This window comes from Mesoplodon mirus, assembly GCF_964341445.2.
Source record: "Mesoplodon mirus genome assembly, chromosome: 1".
Classification (NCBI taxonomy): Eukaryota; Metazoa; Chordata; class Mammalia; order Artiodactyla; family Ziphiidae; genus Mesoplodon; species Mesoplodon mirus.
In genome coordinates this window covers 60,233,296-60,254,415 of record NC_138976.1, presented here as the reverse complement: position 1 = coordinate 60,254,415, position 21,120 = coordinate 60,233,296, and the positions used below count along the sequence as shown (strand labels likewise).

The 21,120-nt window shown below is 41.6% G+C and overlaps 1 protein-coding gene across 1 annotated transcript in view; it reads left to right on the top strand.

Moving 5' to 3' along the window:
- SH3GL2 (SH3 domain containing GRB2 like 2, endophilin A1) overlaps positions 1-21,120 on the top strand; it is a gene marked incomplete at its 3' end in the record, with an annotated part of 195,803 nt that overhangs the window by 140,343 nt on the left and 34,340 nt on the right. The window contains exon 3 of the mRNA XM_082620005.1: positions 8,466-8,538. Within this exon, the coding sequence (XP_082476131.1) occupies positions 8,466-8,538 (73 nt within the window). The remainder of the gene's footprint in view (positions 1-8,465; positions 8,539-21,120) is intronic.

The following is a 21,120-nucleotide window of genomic DNA, read 5'->3' as shown; positions in this document are numbered from 1 at the left end:
CACTTGTGGTTTTGTATTTGGGTTTATAACTAAGTAGACTGAGAGATTTAGATTTTAGTGAGGTGTGGAAATTGTTTTTTCCGCTTCATTCCACACATCTTTTGCCTTATCTCTACTGATGTTAAATTCACATTAAAGGTAGAGGTTTCTGTGGTAATTGGAAAGCACATGCTTTAGATTTAGACTCCAAATCTGTTCTGTTTACGTGTTTATTACACACACAAACATTTTAGCTCAGTGTTCCCAAACCTACAGAAGAATCACCTTTCCATGGTCAATTTCCTGTTCATCAAGCATTTAGAGCAGAGAGACCTTTGTTCACTGTGTTCTCAGAGGTGCAGTGAGACAACAAAATGAGACAAATTAGAGGTTTGCGTCACGCAGCACTACTGGGAGAGAGAAGTGCGTATTCCTAGAGATTGTTTCCGTCATCAGCCACCGCATCCACTCTCCTGCTGAGATACAGTAAAATTACCATGTGCGTCTCTTAGCCCTTGTAGCCTTCCCGTCCCGGAGCTGACTGGGTGGACTCTTTCCCTCTGTGTTGTCGCTGCAGGAACCCTGCCTGTAACCATTTCTGTCCTCCTCCTAAGTGCCTGCACGGAATTGTTTCTTTGTTCATTTTAAATGGTATTTGTTGCTTACAAGCTTCCTCAAACACAGACTAAATTTCTTACCATGGTACAGACATTGTGTGGATTTTTTTCTTTGAAAAGCTGCAGATTTTTTGTCAAGAGGAAGCACTAGAATTTGAGGGACCTCTGGTTTCTTCGAAATTTACATCAGTTGCTGCAGTGATTGTGTTTGTGTGTGTGTGTGTGTGTGTGTGTGTGTGTGTGGTTATGTTCATTAATTCACATGGAATATCTGTAAATGTGTCCATGTGGCAGGCATCCTGCTGGGCACCAGGAATACAAAGATGATTAAGGTACAGTTCCTGCCTTCAGGAGCTTCCAGTTTTGATGGAAGAAATAGAAACATAAATTAGTGTCTTATGGGACATGGTGCTTGATGCCTTGGGAAGTATTTTCATGGAAGACCTAACTCAGGTTGGGTAGATGAGTGGAGGCTTCCTAGAAGAAAGGGCACCTGAGCTAAATCCTGAAATTTTCTCTTGTTTCTGTGTATATGAGTAATGTAGAAAGAAGTCCAAGCCAAGGGGTACAGTGTCTCTTTTAGCAACCTGAAAAGTATCATGGGAAATCCCTGCTGTTGAAACCAGGAGTCCTCAAGTTGAAAGCATGGCTATAGACCATTTTTATGAGAATGGAATTTTTCTGAAGGGGCAGCCTCAAGTTTTAAGGAAAGCAGATGTTGAGAAAGAATGGAAAGATTGTGATTCCTTATACGAGTGAGAGAATGTATTGTTTGCAGGGCAGCCTGTGGGGGAAGCGCTATAGGAGAATGTCCATGGTCATTATCTCCATATACTTAACCAGTCATTGGGTGGAGAGGAGCTAGATCCTTCTGTTTAAGCCCAAGTGGTAGACTAGAATTAATGAGTAGAAGCTATGGGGAGATAGATTCAGACTCAACATAAGAAGAACTTTTTGTTGTCGGAGCTTTTTAAATAAAAAAGAGCCTTGGGGATTACTGAATTCTCCATCACTGCCCATGTTTAAAGAGAGGCTAAACCCACGGTTCCCACATTCTGTGTGAAGCACAATAGTAGTCATCTCCTTCAAGTTTTGTGGCAAGTAATTTGTTACTAATGTCATTTTTAATCATGTCAGTCTCACTTGGATTCTAGTGATCTATCCCAAATGGGAGAGAAAGGAGTAAAGTCCCAGCCAGCATGCTCAGAGTTTCACATATCCCTGAGTGCACCGTGGGCACCTGTCATATACGTGAATGTCTTCTTCATGGGTGTGGTGGTAAAAGAGAAGGTGTGGATTACTGTACTGAGACACTCACTTGCTGGTGTGGAACTGTAGGATGGGTGGGAGCCCCAAATAAGATGAGCTTTAAAGACATTTTTCTGCTTACCCTGAAATTTAGTGAAGACTAGCTGCTTCTCAATTACGTGTTTGCAGCATGTTTCCAAGCCAATGTTCATTAAAGGTAAATGCCTAAGAAGATTAACAAAAAAATACATTGGGGCAATCTCAGCCTAATGTGTTGTTTATTTTTGTTTTCAACACACAGTTCATTAATCAGGCTTTCCAAATACATAAGGTAACTGCTGTAAAGTAGAGCAATTAATTCTTCCATATCAGTAGGGGACTATTAAAACATCCCCTTATTGGACCAGCCTGTATTTCACTGCCAGACAGACTTTCCCAGGATACTGTTTTCATCGTGTCTCTGTGATTTGTTTAGTAAGGTGTTCTCCTTCAGGTCCTGTCCTTTAAGTGGGTGTGCATTCACTCTTAATAGATACATTTTCTTAATTTCAGTGACAGAAAAATTAAGAATTTGAAAGATTTTCATGCTTCATATGACATTTTAACATCTTTTTGGCGTAACCACTGTAAGTTAGCCTGTGTCTAACTGGGTGCTTAATTCATCTATTTAGTATTGATCACTAAACCCACAAGCTGTCTGTGCTCCATTTTAAGATGTCCATTTAATTTTTCTTAAACTCTGCTACTGTGTCCCTGTGACAGCATCTGGTATAATGCAGTGTCTGATGATGTGAAGTCATATCTTTCAGTCCGTTTGTTAGTCCACAAAGAATTCTGTGTTTGTCACCTGTGCTGCCACCTGTGTTCAGGAAACAGTGACTGCTCCTTTTCCAATGGGGAAGGGTAATGTTCAGATGCCTCAAAACAGTAGCCCCATTCTAGTCAATCTGGTGCCTTTCGGTTCTCTTGTATCTTGTCTCTAAAGACTGAGGCAGCTGGTGAAATGATGGGCATCCGTAGATTCAGCGTGGCGTGCCTTTGTGAAAGTAGAACCTTAGCACAGGGAGCAGCAAACTTTTTCTGTAAATATATTAGGCTTTGTGGGCCAGAGGGCGTCTGTGGTCTGTGTTGCAGCTCCTCACCTCTGCTACTGAAGAGCAAAAGCAAGCATCGGTGGTATTTGAATGAAGGAGCATGGCTGTGTTCCAATAAAATTTACCCAAGGACACTGAAATTTGCATTTTGTATAGTTATTATGTGCAACAAAAGTCTTCTTCTTTTGAATTGTTCCAACTGTTTAAAAATCTAACAATGGGGGCTTCCCTGGTAGCACAGTGGTTAAGAATCCGCCTGCCAATGCAGGGGACACGGGTTCGAGCCCTGGTCCGGAGAGATCCCACATGCCGCGGAGCAACTAAGCCCGTGCGCCACAACTACTGAGCCTGTGCTCTAGAGCCCATGAGCCACAACTACTGAGCCCAAGTGCTGCAGCTACTGAAGTCTCACACCTAGAGCCCATGCTGCGCAACAAGAGAAGCCACTGCAACAAAGAGTAGCCCCTGCTCGCCGCAACTAGAGAAAGCCCGCACAACAACGAAGACCCAGCGCAGCCAAAAATAAATAAATATTTTTTTTAAAAAAGGAAAAAACCTAACAACAGGCAGTGGCCCAGATTTGGCCCACTGACCATGGTTTGCCAACCCTTGACTTAGCATGAGAAGGGAAATGTTATAGTGAGTAAAGCGGGTTGAGAGAGCTGTTTCTCTTCCTACTCATAGTTGTAAATTACAAGACTGGATAGTAGAGGAAGAAACTGCTAATGTATTGAGAGTTGCTAAAATCTTGCTAATGAGAAAAATGAATTGAAAAGACCACAGGAATATGTGCCTATGCTTTTACTTTGAGGAAAAAAACCCAGAACTTATTTCATACAGATAAGTTTTTATATCCTGCAAACATGCCTGTATCTTATATAGTTAGCTTCACCTCCTCTAAACAGCCTTCCCTAATGACTCTGTGCCCCAATCCAGACAAGGGTAGTTGAAGAAACAGAGGCTCAGGTGCTCACAAAAATGGAAGTTGCCCTTTGGGACACATCAAAACTTGTTTTCAAGCAGTAGGAAAATTTGAGCATTAAGGAAATCATTAACTACATGTCATAAGTTCAGAATTAAGCCGTGCTGTTCTCAAATGGGAATAAGCTCTTGCCAGTTATAATAAATTATTTAAGTGGAAATCTTCTTAGTTCATGGTAGTTATACTAGGCCTGTTAATAAGAGGGTATATGGTTGGACATTGACAGTTGTGGTGTATAAATAGTATTCCTAGCAAGAGCCTGACAAGGAGCATTTAAGGGTCTTACAGGGTGATGGCCTCACCTTGTCCATGGCTGACACAGTATAGTTTTGTTTAGCAAAAAGAGTTCTGGACAAAAAGAGCACAGAGATGGAGAGAAGTTGGACGTTGGTCAGCCTCCTACTGGCTGAAGTCATTGGGCGATCCAATTCCTCCAGCATTCTTCCTTGGAAACCGTGTCTGACCCATGACCTTTGGAACTATATTTCCTCCCCTGATAGTTGCTTGGGTTGTGTGACCTCAGAGAATTCATTTCCCTTCTCCAGGTTCAGACTGGCATATTTAAAAACTCAAGGCTTTGGACTGGATGCTCTAGTGGCCTTGTTCTCTTATGCTTATTAACTCTGTCAAGTGTAAAATCAGGAGTAAGATCCTAGTAAAGGAATTTGCTAGTAGCTCTTGCCTGTTTGGTGTATGTCCTGAAAATGCATTCTGCGAATTATTATATTGGATAAAGTTGTTTTCAGAGGTGGATTGCAAGTGAAGGTTATTTTATGTTCTGATCAAAAGGGTTTAGCTAGAAATTTCTCTAGATTGATATCTAGATCAGGTACCTGAAAGTGTTGAAGGAATCTGCCTCAGTGGGCACAAGATCTGGGGTTGTATGGACTCTTCCCTGGGAGACTTTGGCCAAACCATGGGGGACACTGAGTAGCTTTTATTCTCATTCTTCTTCTAAGGTTGAATCCCACTTTGGGGACCAAATGCAATGCTCTAATGTTGTTGTCTCCAGTGTCTCTGTGCCTCCCCCAAGACCACTGGCTTTAGCCAAGCTAATAGCTTCTATTTATAGAGACTGAGTACTTGGGCGGCCTATTTACAGAGCCCAGAAGGGAAAGGGGGTTTCATTTCGCAAATGAGAACCACTCTTCATGCTTTCCTTGCTGACTTGCCCATGGACCACTCCAGATATACACTACTGGCACCCAGCCTCTGTAGAGAAGCCAGTGTAACTGAGGGCATGTGGTCCAACAACTTAGCCTGGGACAACCTCCCTTTTGCAGAGGCCCAGGGTAGAATAGTTCTTGTGAATGAGTTTCTGTAGACTTTGAGGACTTTCAAAACAAAACCAGAAGGTGAGCTGGAAGGTGCTTTCCTCCTGGTCCTGTGTGGTTGGCCTCTGCCAGGTCTCCAGCTCCATCTAGTAGATGGTACAGAGAGCTTTGCAGCTCTGACTTGGTGTCTCTCTTCAGGTCAGGAGATGTCCCTGTGGCCTTTTTGTGCTTTCAAGAAGTATTGGGTGGTAGTTAACAACACATATGCTGGAGCTGGAATTGGGCAAGTTTCTTAACCTCTGTGTATCTATTTCATAAGGCTTCTGAGGATTTAGTATGTAAAGGTATTTAAAGCCCTTGGAACAATTTCTGACAAATATAAAACAGTTTATGATGATGGTGGTCATGATTAGGATGCACTAATTTTCAGAGGGTAGAGATGGGGGAAAGTTAGAAATTGGTTAGCTTCCTCATGTCAGATGAGTTCAGAATACCAAGTGGTCACTGGCCAATTCAGTTCCTCTGGCACTCTCCCTTAGAAACTTTGACATTTGGAGCTACTTTTCTTCCAGTCATAGCCACATAGGACATTTGGATACATTTGACATTGAATGCTTTAAGCCCTGTCATATAGTCAGCAGAAGATCTGTGTTTTTGTCCTATCACACATGTAACCTGGACTTTGAGCCTGTTTTTTCTGCACACACCCTTTGACTTCATTTCCATTACATTGAGTGCATAGTGGTTGGTTGGCATGTTGGTAATACTTCCAGGACCTCCGTATATGGCCACACAAGTTCTGCACTGTAAAACTCTGGGGGACCACTATTTATTGCAGAACTAAATACTACTTAGCCACATACTCAAATCTAAGCTGTATTAAAAACTCAAGTTAACCAAAAGAATGTGGTACAGGGTTCACATGTGGGCAGGCATCTCTTAAATAGGAACACTTTTTAAGGTAATTTTATACCATGATGACCTCATAAGAAAAAATGTTTCCTCTATTAATCACAGTAGTAGCAAGCTCCTTACACACACAGTATCTGACTGCCATGGAAGGGGAGATGATTAAGTATTGAAAAACAAAGCTGAAAGATAAAATCTTCTGGTTATGGTTTGGTTTCTGATTATGAAGGAGAAGAAGGCTTACACAGACATAGAAAACAAATACATGGATACCAAGGGGGAAAGGGGTGGGGTGGGAGGAATTGGGAACTGGGATTGACACATATACAGTACTGATGCTGTGTATAAAATAGACAACTGATGGGCACATACTGAATAGCACAGGGAACTCTACCTAATGCACTGTGGTAACCTAAGTGGGAGGTAAGTCCAAAAGGGAGAGGATATCTATATGTGTATGGCTGATTCTTTTGTTGTGCAGTGGAGGCTAGCACAACATTGTAAAGCAACCATATTCCAATAAAAATTAATTAAAAAAAAAAGAAAGAGAAGGAGGCTTGCCCCATCCATAAAAGGTTGATTTTGTATGTAGGTGCAGTAGGTTACAGAAAAATTGGAATTGAGGGAGGAGCCCTTGAACTCTAAAGAAAACAACGAAGTCTCCTTGAACTTAATTGAGATCTGATATTCTGCCATCAAAAATTAATTCCCTTCATTCATACTTATGTATTCCATGTACATACCTTGGATAGGAGGATGCACTAATTTTCAGTATTCATTTACCCTGCAGAGTGAATGAATGGACCACACGTATTGATAAGAAAAGGATTTCATGGGGGAATGTAGAGAGGACCTCATTGCACGGCCTCTTCATGTGGTAAAAAGGGTGCAACAGAGAGAGGACATGGTGACTTGCTGAGTTCAAATACTGACCATTCAGAATTTTGCAAGGATAGACTCTAGGACCAAGGTTTTAATTTAGAGTTAACCAAAAGTTCAAGAACTGATTAGAAGTGTTTGCTCAAGATTTTTTTTTTTTTTTTTTTTTTTTTTTCTTTTTGCGGTATGCGGGCCTCTCACTGTCGCGGCCTCCCCCGTTGCGGAGCACAGGCTCCGGACGCGCAGGCCCAGCGGCCATGGCTCACGGGCCCAGCCGCTCCGCGGCATATGGGATCCTCCCAGACCGGGGCACGAACCCGTATCCCCTGCATCGGCAGGCGGACTCTCAACCACTTGCGCCACCAGGGAGGCCCTTGCTCAAGATTTTTATGTACTTGGGGTGTTCTCAGAAGTTAAATAAAAACTTTCCCTCTCTTACTTGAACAAACAGAGTCGATGTTGCATGTTTCTTTCTTTAGAACAGTGAAACATGCCACGATGCCTGGCTCTCTGTAGACATCCAGTAAATGCCTCTGGGGCAAAATATGTTTCATAGCTGCACCTTTTATTTAAATTTATGCTTATTTTATGCTGAATTTATTCCTGAGTCATATATTTTTGTTTCTTCAGTTTCTTTTGGGACATCTTCTTCTTCTGTGCAACCTCCTCTTCAGGTTTAGGTACAATTTGCTCTTTTTCAATAGGGATCATCTTAGTGTGGCAGAGAGGGCTCAGGTAGGGGTTAATCTGTCCATGAGCTCTGTAAGTCCAGGGCCCATCTCGGATTCTGTTCACCTGGATGTGCTCGATGCCAGAGACGCTACATCAAAACGCTTAAGTGTAACTTTACTCTCCGCATTTTTAAGTATGTGTGGCAAAAAATTCACTCTTTCTTGGGTCATGGACCCTCTGTCCAGCCCCACTCTTTGATCTGGATGGATACGCCAGCCAACTCCAACATTGTAATGATGTAATGTAATGTAATAGCATGCATTGCTTCTGTAAAGTGACATCTTTCAGAGACTTGGTGGCTTTTTGGATATGCATACCCTCTATGGCCTGGCCAGCTTCATGGGTGTTCCTAAAGTGAACGTGAAGATTTGAACCTCTTGATTTTCAAGATTTTGTGGGGTTTTCTGTGTCAAGTGAAGAGTGAACCATTCTCAGAGACCACATCAGGCAACTTCCAGTGAGAGGACGCTATATCCACCTTATTTTACCAGGAGATAAGGAAGTATATTTTGAAACACATTTTAGGAAATTAGTAGGTTCCTTTTTGGGTAAATGGGCTTTCCAAGTCTTGATGGAACACAGCTGAATGCAAAGCCAGTGTTACTTCTGGCAGCTCTGTGAGCCCCTCATCTTCCACCGCAGGACTTCTTGCTAGGTTGTACGACCAGTGGTTGTATATATACTCAGGCAAAAACTACGTTTCTGAAGCTAATGATTTGCATCATTTAGAATATTTATTTTCTCATTTCAGAAAGTGGATGTCACCAGCAGGGCTGTGATGGAAATAATGACTAAAACAATTGAGTACCTTCAACCCAATCCAGGTAAGGGCTCGTTTTATACTTTCAGGGGTATCCCTCCAGGTAATTTTTTGGTTCTCTTTGGTAGGCAGGCTAGGTTTGGTGTCCTTCTGCTTGCTCTGTCCTCCCTTCTGGAAGTTCAGTGGCTTCAGGTGGAGCATTTTGACTACGAAGGGAGGACTTTTTAGGTTCACACTGAAGCAACTGGAGGCTTCTGTGATATTTTATCTGGCTGTAGTGTAATTAACAAACAGCACTGTGTGGACAGCGTGGGTGACACATGATGTCAGGGTAGCTGCAAGCTGTTATTAACTGAACACTAATTTGAAAGAGATTGTAAGAAAGAAAATTGGGAGAATTTTCAGATAAAACATAGTAATTCACCAAAGGTTTGAAAAAGTAGGAAGTTGAACGGTTTTTGTGAAATACAGAGGGTTTCTGTCCATACGCATCACTGAAGTCTTTGGAGGGTTGTTCTTTGTTCTGATTTTTCTCCAAGCACATCACAGATCAGCACTTGTTCTTGCTAACCTGTTACACTCTTAAAAGAAGGGAGTTATAATAGAGCTGTACCTTGAAAAGAGAACCAGGCAGCAGTGGGGGGATCGTGAAGAGCACAAGATGTAACAGAGCAAAGCAGCTGATACTCTAGACCTCCTCAGCACTTTTCCTGAGTAGCAGTTCCTAACTGCAGAGTATAGAAACTTGAAGCAAGGTTGAATATATTTAAGTAAAACGTATGAATATTGGGAAAACTGCATATCTTGAGACCAGTTTCTTTGGGAGTTTCAGGCTGAGGTTCCTGTGTCTTTGGTGGTCCTAGGGGAGATGGTTCAGGCACTGTGTCAGCCCCACTGTGTTTGGATTCTGAGCATTAATGGGTGAGAGATAAGAAAAGGAAATACGTGGGATAAGAGGAGGCAGACAAGCACAGTCAGTGCTGACCAGCTCCCTACTGCCTTCTGCTGCTGGCTGCAGCTTTTGCTCAGCCCAAACTGTGGGAATAACATTCTCAGGTTTTAAAAAAAAACTGCCTCAGAGATGGGATTACGTGAGGAAGGAAAATATTGAAGTAAGTGATAAGCCATAGGAACCAGGCATTTAACTGATAGTAGACCAAATTGTTGGCAAATTAGGCAACGAATAGCAAAAATGAAGTTTCCAATTTTTGCTTGCAGCCTTCTTCATGACCTCTGTATTCCACAGAGATTCAAGGATCTCTTATCTAAGAGGTCTTCACCTGTTCCTAAGTATTTAAACAACTGTGATAGGTCAGTTTTGAAAAGAGAACTGCTCGCCCCAAGTCTCACGGTAAGAAGTCATTGTTTAGGGAAGGATGTTTTTGTCTTTGTCTTTGAGTAGAACCTTGAAGTGCCCCCTCATTTCCTGGGATTTACGCATGAATGGTGCTAGGATTACTTAGCCCTGCTGTTGTAGGGCTAATATATTTTTTTTAACATCTTTATTGGAGTATAATTTCTTTACAATGTTGTGTTAGTTTCTGCTGTATAACAAAGTGAATCAGCTATACAAATACATATATCCCCATATCCCTTCCCTCTTGCATCTCCCTCCCACCCTCCCTATCCCACCCCTCTAGGTGGTCACAAAGCACCAAGCTGATCTCCCTGTGCTATGCAGCTGCTTCCCACTAGCTATCTATTTTACATTTGGTAGTGTATATATGTCAGTGCTACTCTCTCATTTCGTCCCAGCTTACTCTTCCCCCTCCCTGTGTCCTCAAGTTCATTCTCTATGTCTGTGTCTTTATTCCTGTCCTGCCCTTAGGTTCATCAGAACCTTTTTTTTTTTTCTTAGATTCCATATATATGTGTTAGCATATGGTATTTGTTTTCCTCTTTCTGACTTACTTCACTCTGTATGAAAGACTCTAGGTCCATCCACCTCACTACAAATAACTCAATTTTGTTTCTTTTTATGGCTGAGTTATATTCCATTGTATATGTGTGCCACATCTTTTTTATCCATTCATCTGTTGATGGACACTTAGATTGCTTCCATGTTGTAGGACTAATATTAAATGTAGGGGAAGAGAGGGAAAGTATAGTATTTATTGAGCACTAATGCATTTTTAGTATGTCATTAGTTAAATACACTGTCTTCTCTCTAAAAGTAGCTGTTTTTTTCCTGATTATAAAAAGAAAACGCAGTTGAAAAATTCATAGTATAGAAAAGAAACTAAAAATCCATGAACACAGATCTTTGGTGGGGACCCATCTGTGTTCCTGAGTATAATGGAATTCAGGTGTATGGAGGTATGCTGTGTTGAATAGGATGTCCCTCAAAATCCAGGGCTACCCAGAACCTCCAAATGTAACTTTATTTGGAAATAACATCTTTTGAGATGTGATCAGTTAATGATCTTGAGATGAACTCATTCTGGAGTTAGAGTGAGCCCTAAATCCAGCAACTGGTGTCCTTATAAGAAGAAGAGAAAACACAGAGAGACACAGGGCAGAAGGCCATGTGAAGACAGAGGCCAAGATTAGAGTGATGTGGCCACAAACCAAGGAATGCCAGGAGCCACCACAGCTGGAAGAGGCGAGGGAGGATTCTCCCAGAGAGCCTCAGAAAGAACCAACCCTACTGACACCTTGATTTCAAGTGTCTTGAACTGTGAGAGAGTAAATTTCTGTTGTTCTAAGCCACACAATTTGTGGCAATTTGTTATGGCAGACCTAGAAAACTAATATAGTAGGCTAGCCTAATTTTCCTCAGGAAAAAACAAGGGCCAGAGAATTTAAGAAACTTTCCCAAAGTTACACACCTGGGAAGGGATGAAACCAGGATTGGAGCCCAGGTCTGATGTCCCCGAGCCCAGGAACTTTCCATTGCACAGTCCTGCTTCTGAGAAGAATGGGTTCTTCATTTAGGTGCAAAGGGTACTTTACTTTCAGAGTGGATATGACAGAAATCCAGAAAGGGAACAAATTGTGGGGTTGAGACTTATTTTTATTTTAATAAAAAAGATAACAGGAGGAGGTAATTGGGGGAGATTTGAATTTTTAGAAATGATGTATTTTTAACAGAATCCTGAATGTGCTTATTAGCTACCAGCATATTGGTTTTATGGCTATTTAAAAATTGAATGAATATCTGCCACCAAGGAGAACAATTAAGGCCATCACCAGGCGATCACAAGTTGGTTTCAGAAAAGCAGTTATATATGGGAAGGGCACATATTTATACAAATAAGTGTCATCTAGAAGGGTTCAGAGTAAAACAAAATTTCATATGCTCATTCTTCAAAATTTAGATAATTTGTGTTTAAGTGGCTTATAATAGATATGACTTAGTTCCTCCATGAATTTCTTGCCCTGAGAGCAGACATTGGCTAGAGCTCCTGAAAGGTGGCTGATCCAGTACACTTGTTCAGAATGCAAGTGTCCTTGCGAAGGGGACACAAGAATCTAGCCAACACCCAGAGGCTCCCAGTCCTTGGGCACAGAAGAGCAGAATATTCCCAAACTCATGCTGTTTGATAAATGCTTTGACCACTCAGCCTCTCTGTGACCCCAGAAACTGGGTCAACCAATATGTAGCACTGGCTTCTGGCCCTGAATAAGCAAGATCTGGCTAGGGTCAGGATAGGGGCTTATGCAAAGTAACAAATTTACCTGGACAGGCCAGTAGGATCTGTGGAAATTAATGCTTTGAGGGTACTTTGAGAGTATCTTTTATTTGATTCATACTGTAGGATGCATTCTGGCTTTCACATCTTGTGGTTATGGAGCATACACATCTGTATAGTCTTGAAACTCAATTCCTATTGAAATGATGACCAAAGAGAGTTGGATTACTTTTTTTGAATCTGTAGCTGTGCTCTGTGTAGGCCCCCCCATCTGCTCTTGCCCACCTCCGGAGTGATATTTTAAAAGGCAGACCTGATCATGTCATCATCTTTCACAAAACCCTTCAATGGATTTTCACTGCTTTTAGGATTAAGTTTTACCATTTTTAACAAGGCTCAAAGGGCCCTTCCTACATGGTCAGCCTGCCCTTTCCCCTCTACCTTGCCAGACAGTCTCCTCAGGTCCAGCATCAAGGTCATTTAGAAGCCTTCCTGAAGCCCTGACTGCATTAGGTTCCACTGTCAATGAACCTCTCATGACCCCAGCTGCTTTTCCCTGGTGGCACATGCCACACTTACTGTAATTGCATCATGTGTGTGCTTTGGTTTGTCCTCCCCTGTAAGGACAGGGCTCTGCCTGTCTTATTACCTACCATCCCCCCATATGCCCCCAGGCTCCAGCTCAGTTCCAGGCAGCCCGTGACATTTGGATATTTGAAAAAATGGATTATGAAGCACAGTTGATACTCAGTGGCTAATGTGATAAAACTACTATAATGTAAAGGAGAGAAGGAGAAACTCTTCCTTTCCCCTAACCCATCAGCTCTACCCATGTAACCAACATTTATCAAATGCATTTACTTTTATATAAGAACCTATGCAATTCTAGATGTAGTGGGGGTAGACACAAAACCAAGATTGGGCCCCTGCCCCCTGGGACCTCACAGTCTAACAGCATAAAGTATGTATACTCTGAGGAGAGCTGCCCAGAGGCCTTCATGGCTAATTCCTTCTGGAAATTCCAGCTAACTGATGAAGTGAGGAGGGGTGAGTGGGATCACAGGCCTGCAGGTGTGGCCTGCAAAGGCAGGGCTTTCAAGGACATACAACAGAGAGCTGTAAAGTCTTTCAGCTTGGACTGTGAAATGATTCTGACAGGAACAACATAAACCAGTACAGATTTCCAAGCTGCTTAGATAAGAAATAATTTGAACTTGAGAAGTCCTGTGTAATTCTATTGATTGTGAGCCCCTATTCTCATGGTATCTAAGAGCAAAGATCATTGGAGAAGATATAAATCAGTTTTCTTTTTTTTAAAAATGAATTTATTTATTTTATTTTATTTATTTATTTTTGGCTGCATTGGGTCTTCCTTGCTGTATGAGGGCTTTCTCTGGTTTCAGCGAGCGGCGGCTACTCTTCACATTGCGGTGCGTGGGCTTCTCATTGTGGTAGCTTCTCTTGTTGTAGAGCATGGGCTCATAGCACACAGGCTTCAGTAGTTGTGGGACATGGGCTCAGTAGTTGTGGCATGCGGGCTCAGTAGTTGTGGTGCACAGGCTTAGTTGCTCTGTGGCATGTGGGATCTTCCCGGACCAGGGCTCCAACCTGTGTCCCCTGCATTGGCAGGCAGATTCTTAATGACTGTGCCACCAGGGAAGCCCCGAATCAGTCTTCTTATATGAGTATTCTGATGCCTTGTGGGGGGAAAATAAATCAGCAATGTCCAATAGAAATAAGATGCAAGGCACACGTGTAATTTTGCATTTTCTACTAGCCATATTAACAAAAGTAAAAAAGAAAGGTAGAGAAGAAGCAAGAAGAACTACAATCCTGCAGCCTGTGGAACAAAAACCACATTCACAGAAAGATAGACAAGATGAAAAGGCAGAGGGCTATGTACCAGATGAAGGAACAAGATAAAACCCCAGAAAAAGAACTAAATGAAGTGGAGATAGGCAACCTTCCAGAAAGAGAATTCAGAATAATGACAGTGAAGAAGATCCATGACCTCGGAAAAAGAATGAAGGCAAAGATCGAGAAGGTGCAAGAAATGTTTAACAAAGACCTAGAAGAATTAAAGAACAAACAAACAGAGATGAACAATACAATAACTGAAATGAAAACTACACTAGAAGGAATCAATAGCAGAATAACTGAGGCAGAAGAACGGGTAAGTGGCCTGGAAGACAGAATGGGGGAATTCACTGCTGCGGAACAGAATAATGAAAAAAGAATGAAAAGAAATGAAGACAGCCTAAGAGACCTCTGGGACAACATTAAATGCAACAACATTCTCATTATAGGGGTCCCAGAAGGAGAAGAGAGAGAGAAAGGACCAGAGAAAATATTTGAAGAGATTATAGTCGAAAACTTCCCTAACATGGAAAAGGAAATTGCCACCCAAGTCCAGAAAGCACAGAGAGTCCCATACAGGATAAACCCAAGGAGAAACATGCTGAGACACATAGTAATCAAATTGGCAGAAATTAAAGAGGAAGAAAAATTATTGAAAGCAGCAAAGGAGGGAGGAACTTCAAGATGGCGGAAGAGTAAGGCGTGGAGATCACCTTCCTCCCCACAGATACATCAGAAATACATCTACATGTGGAACAACTCCTATAGAACACCTACTGAACGCTGGCAGAAGACCTCAGACCTCCCAAAAGGCAAGAAACTCCCCACGTACCTGGGTAGGGCAAAAGAAAAAAGAATAAACAGAGACAAAAGAATAGGGACGGGACCTGCACCAGTGGGAGGGAGCTGTGAAGGAGGAAAGGTTTCCATACACGAGGAAGCCTCTTCACAGGCGGAGACTGAAGGTGGCGGAGCGGGGAAGCTTCAGAGCTGCGGAGGAGAGCACAGCAACCGGGGTGCGGAGGGCAAAGCGGAGAGATTCTGGCACAGAGGATCCGTGCCGACCAGCACTCACCAGCCCAAGAGGCTTGTCTGCTCACCCGTCAGGGGAGGGCAGGGGCTGGGAGCTGAGGCTCGGGCTTTGGAGGTTAGAACCCAGGGAGAGGACTGGGGTTGGCTGCTTGAACACAGCCTGAAGGGGGCTAGTGCCCCACAGCTAGCCGGGAGGAGGTCCGGGAAAAAGTCTGGAGCTGCCAAAGAGGAAAGACACTTTTTCTGGCCTGTCTTTCCTGGTGCACGAGGAGAGAGGATTAAGAGCGCCGCTTAAAGGAGCCCCAAAGACAGGCGCGAGCCGCGGCTATCAGCGCGGACCCCAGAGACGGGCATGAGATGCTAAGGCTGCTGCTGCTGCCACCAAGAAGCCTGTGTGCAAGCACAGGTAATTCTCCACACTGCCCCTCCCAGGAGCCTGTGCAGCCGACCACTGCCAGGGTCCCGTGATCCAGGGGCAACTTTCCTGGGAGAACACATGATGCACCTCAGGCTGGTGCAATGTCACGATGGCCTCTGCCGCCGCAGGCTCGCCCTGCACTCCATGCCCCTCCCTCCCCCCGGCCTGAGTGAGCCAGAGCCCCCAAATCAGCTGCTCCTTTAACCCCGTCCTGTCTGAGCGAAGAACAGACACCCTCAGGCAACCTACACACAGAGGCGGGTCCAAATCCAAAGCTGAACCCCTGGAGTTGTGGGAACAAAGAAGAGAAAGGGAAATTTCTCCCAGCAGCCTCAGGAGCAGTGGATTAAAGCTCCACAATCAACTTGATGTACCTGCATCTGTGGAATACCTGAATAGACAATGAATTATCCTAAATTGAGGAGGGGGACTTTGGGAGCAACGATATATATATTTTTTCCCCGTTTTCCCTTTTTGTGAGTGTGTATGTGTTTGCTTCTGTGTATGATTTTGTCTGTATAGCTTTGCTTTTACCATTTGTCCTAGGGTTCTGTCTGTCCGTTTTTTTTGTTGTTTTTTTTTTACTGAAAAACATTTTTTTCTTAATAATTATTTTTTCTTTTAATAACTTTATTTTATTTTATTATATTTTATTTTATTTTATTTTATCTTCTTCCCTCCCCTCCCCTCCCCTTCCCTCTTTTTTCTTTCCCTTTTATTCTGAGCCGTGTGAATGAAAGGCTCTTGGTGCTCCAGCCAGGCATCAGGGCTCTGCCTCTGAGGTGGGAGAGCCAAGTTCAGGACACTGGTCCACAGGAGACCTCCCAGCTCCACATAATATCAAACGGCAAAAATCTCCCAGAGATCTCCATCTCAAGGCCAATACCCAGCTCCACTCAATGACCAGCAAGCTACAGTGCAGGACCCTATGACAAACAACTAGAAAGACCGGAACACAACCCCATCCATTAGCAGAGAGGCTGCCTAAAATCATAATAAGGCCACAGACACCCCAAAACACACCAACAAGATGTGGCCCTGCCCACCAGGAAGACAAGATCCAGCCTCATCCACCAGAACACAGACACTAGTCCCCTCCACCAGCAAGCCTACACAACCCACTGAACCAACCTTAGCCACTGGGGACAGACAACAAAAACAACGGAAACTACAATCCTGCAGCCTGCGAAAAGGAGACCCCAAACACAGTAAGTTAAGCAAAATGAGAAGTCAGAGAAACACAGAGCAGATGAAGGAGCAAGGCAAAAACCCACCAGACCTAACAAATGAACAGGAAATAGGCAGTCTACCTGAAAAAGAATTCAGAATAATGATAGTAAAGATGATCCAAAATCTTGGAAATAGAATGGAGAAATACAAGAAACGTTTACCAAGGACCTAAAGAACTAAAGAGCAAACAAACAGAGATGAACAACACAATAAATGAAATTAAAAATTCTCTAGAAGGGATCAATAGCAGAATAACTGAGGCAGAAGAACGGATAAGTGACCTGGAAGATAAAATAGTGGAAATAGCTACTGCAGAGCAGAATAAAGAAAAAAGAATGAAAAGAATTGAGGACAGTCTTAGAGACCTCTGGGACAACATTAAACACACCAACATTGGAATTATAGGGGTCCCAGAAGGAGAAGAGAAAAAGAAAGGGACTGAGAAAATATTTGAAGAGATTATAGTTGAAAACTTCCCTAATATGGGAAAGGAAATAGTTAATCTAGTCCAGGAAGCACAGAGAGTCCTTTACAGGCTAAATCCAAGGAGAAATGCACAAGACACATATTAATCAAACTATCAAAAATTAAATACAAAGAACAAATATTAAAAGCATCAAGGGAAAAATACCAAGTAACACATAAGGAGATCCCCATAAGGTTAACAACTGATCTTTAAGCAGAAACTCTGCAAGCCAGAAGGGAGTGGCAGGATATATTTAAAGTGATGAAGGAGAAAAACCTACAACCAAGATTACTCTACCCAGTAAGGATCTCATTCAGATTTGATGGAGAAATTAAAAGCTTTACAGACAAGCAAAAGCTAAGAGAATTCAGCACCACCAAACCAGCTTTACAACAAATGCTAAAGGAATTTCTCTAGGCAGGAAACACAACAGAAGGAAAAGACCTAAAATAATAAACTCAAAACAATTAAGAAAATGGTAATAGCAACATACATATTGATAATTACCTTAACTGTAAATGCATTAAATGCTCCAACCAAAAGACATAGGCTGGCTGAATGGATACAAAAACAAGACCCGTATATATACTGTTTACAAGAGACCCACTTCAGACCTAGGGACACATACAGACTGAAAGTGAAGGGATGGAAAAAGATATTCCATGCAAATGGAAATCAAAAGAAAACTGGAGTAGCAATTCTCATATCAGACAAAACAGACTTTAAAAGAAAGACTATTACTAGAGACAAAGAAGGACACTACATAATGATCAAGGGATCAATCCAAAAGATATAACAATTGTAAATATTTATGCACCCAACATAGGAGCTCCTTAATACATAAGGCAAATACTAAAAGCCATAAAAGGGGAAATCGACAGTAACACAATCATAGCAGGGGACGTTAACACCCCACTTTCACCAATGGACAGATCATCCAAAATGAAAATAAATAAGGAAACACAAGCTTTAACTGATACATAAAACAAGATGGACTTAACTGATATATATAGGACATTCCATCCAAAAACAACAGAATACACTTTCTTCTCAAGTGCTCATGGAACGTTCTCCAGGATAGATCATATCTTGGGTCACAAATCAAGCCTTGGTAAATTAAGAAAATTGAAATCGTATCAAGTATCTTTTCTGACCACAACGCTATGAGACTAGATATCAATTACAGGAAGAATTCTGTAAGAAATACAAACACATGGAGGCTAAACAACACACTACTTAATAACCAAGAGATCACTGAGGAAATCAAAAAATACCTAGAAACAAATGACAATGAAAACACGACGACCCAAAACCTATGAGATGCAGCAATAGCAGGTCTAAGAGGGAAGTTTATAGCAATACAATCCTACCTTAAGAAACAAGAAACATCTCAAATAAACAACCTAACCTTACACCAAAAGCAATTAGAGAAAGAAGAACAAAAAAACCCTAAAGATAGCAGAAGGAAAGAAATCATAAAGATCACATCAGAAATAAATGAAAAAGAAATGAAGGAAATGATAACAAAGGTCAATAAAACTAAAAGCTGGTTCTTTGAGAAGATAAAAAAATTGATAAACCGTTAGCCACACTTGCCAAGAAAAAAAGAGAAGGACTCAAATCAATAGAAATAGAAATGCAAAAGGAGAAGTAACAACTGACACTGCAGAAATACAAAGGATCATGAGAGATTACCACAAGCAACTATATGCCAATAAAATGGACAACCTGGAAGAAATGGACAAATTCTTAGAAATGCACAACCTACCGAGACTGAACCAGGAAGAAATAGAAAATATGAACAGACCAGTCACAAGCAGTGAAATTGAAACTGTGATTAGAAATCTTCCAACAAACAAAAGCCCAGGACCAGATGGCTTTACAGGCGAATACTATCAATCATTTAGCAAAGATCTAACACCTACCCTTCGCAAACTCTTCCAAAATATAGCAGAGGGCGGAACACTCCCAAACTCATTCTACGAGGCCACTATCACTCTGATACCAAAACGAGACAAAGATGTCACAAAGAAAGAAAACTACAGGCCAATATCACTGATGAACATAGATGCAAAAATCCTCAACAAAATACTAGCAAACAGAATCCAACAGCACATTAAAAGGATCATACATTATGATCAAGTGGGGTTTATCCCAGGAATGCAAGGATTCTTCAATATATGCAAATCAATCAACGTGATGCACCATATTAACAAATTGAAGGAGAAAAAACATATGATCATCTCAACAGGCAGAGAAAGCTTTCGACAAAATTCAACAGCCATTTATGATAAAAAACCCTCCAGAAAGTAGGGATAGAGGGAACTTTCCTCAACACAATAAAGGCCATATATGACAAACCCACAGCCAACATCGTCCTCAATGGTGAAAAACTGAAACCATTTCCTCTAAGATCAGGAAGAAGACAAGGTTGTTGCCCACTCTCCCCACTATTATTCAACATAGTTTTGGAAGTTTTAGCCACAGCAATCAGAGAAGAAAAAGAAATAAAAAGGAATCCAAATCGGAAAAGAAGTAAAGCTATCACTGTTTGCAGATGACATGATACTATAGAGAGTCCTAATGATGCTACCAGAAAACTATTAGAGGTAATCAATGAATTTGGTAAGGTTGCAGGATACAAGATTAATGCACAGAAATCTATGGCATTCCTATACACTAATGATGAAAAATCTGAAAGAGAAATTATGGAAACACTCCCATTGACCATTGCAACAAAAAGAATAAAATACCTAGGAATAAACCTACCTAGGGAGACAAAAGACCTGTACACAGAAAACTGTAAGACACTGATGAAAGAAATTAAAGGTGATACATATAGATGGAGAGATATACCATGTTCTTGGATTGGAAGAATCAACATTGTGAAAATGACTCTACTACCCAAAGCAATCTACAGATTCAGTGCAATCCCTATCAATCTACCACTGGCATTTTTCACAGGACTAGAACAAAAAAATTCCCAATTTGTATGGAAACAGAAAAGACCCCGAATAGCCAAGGCAATCTTGAGAAAGAAAAACAGAGTTGGAGGAATCAGGCTCCCTGACTTCAGACTCTACTACAAAGTTACAGTAATCAAGACAGTATGGTACTGGCACAAAAACAGAAATATAGATCAATGGAACAGGATAGAAAGCCCAGAGATAAACCCACGCACATATGGTCACCTTATATTTGATAAAGGAGGCAAGAATATACAGTGGAGAAAAGACAGCCTCTTCAATAAGTGGTGCTGGGAAAACTGGACAGATACACGTAAAAGAATGAAATTAGAGCATTCCCTAACACCATACACAAAAATAAACTCAAAATGGATTAAAGACGTAAATGTAAGGCCAGACAACATCAAACTCTTAGAGGAAAACATAGGCAGAACACTCTATGACATAAATCACAGCAAGATCCTTTTTGACTCACCTCCTAGAGAAATGGAAATAAAAAGAAAATTAAGGAAATGGGACCTAATGAAACTTAAAAGCTTTTGCACAGTAATGGAAACCATAAAGAAGATGAAAAGACAACCCTCAGAATGGGAAAAAAATATTTGCAAATGACGCAACTGGCAAAGGATTAATCTCCAAAATGTACAAGCAACTCATGCAGCTCAAAATCAAGAAAACAAACAACCCAATCCAAAAATGGGCAGAAGACCTAAATAGACATTTCTCCAAAGAAGATATAGAGATTTCCAACAAACACATGAAAGAATGCTCAACATCATTAATCATTAGAGAAATGCAAATCAAAACTACAATGAGATATCATCTCACACCAGTCAGAATGTCCGTCATCAAAAAATCTACAAACAATTAATACTGGAGAGGGTGTGGAGAAAAAGGAACCCTCTTGCACTGTTGGTGGAAATGTAAATTGATACAGCCACTCGAGAACAATTTGGAGGTTCCTTAAAAAGCTAAAAATAGAACTACTATATGACCCAGCAATCCCACTACTGGGCATATGCCCTGAGAAAACCATAATGCAAAA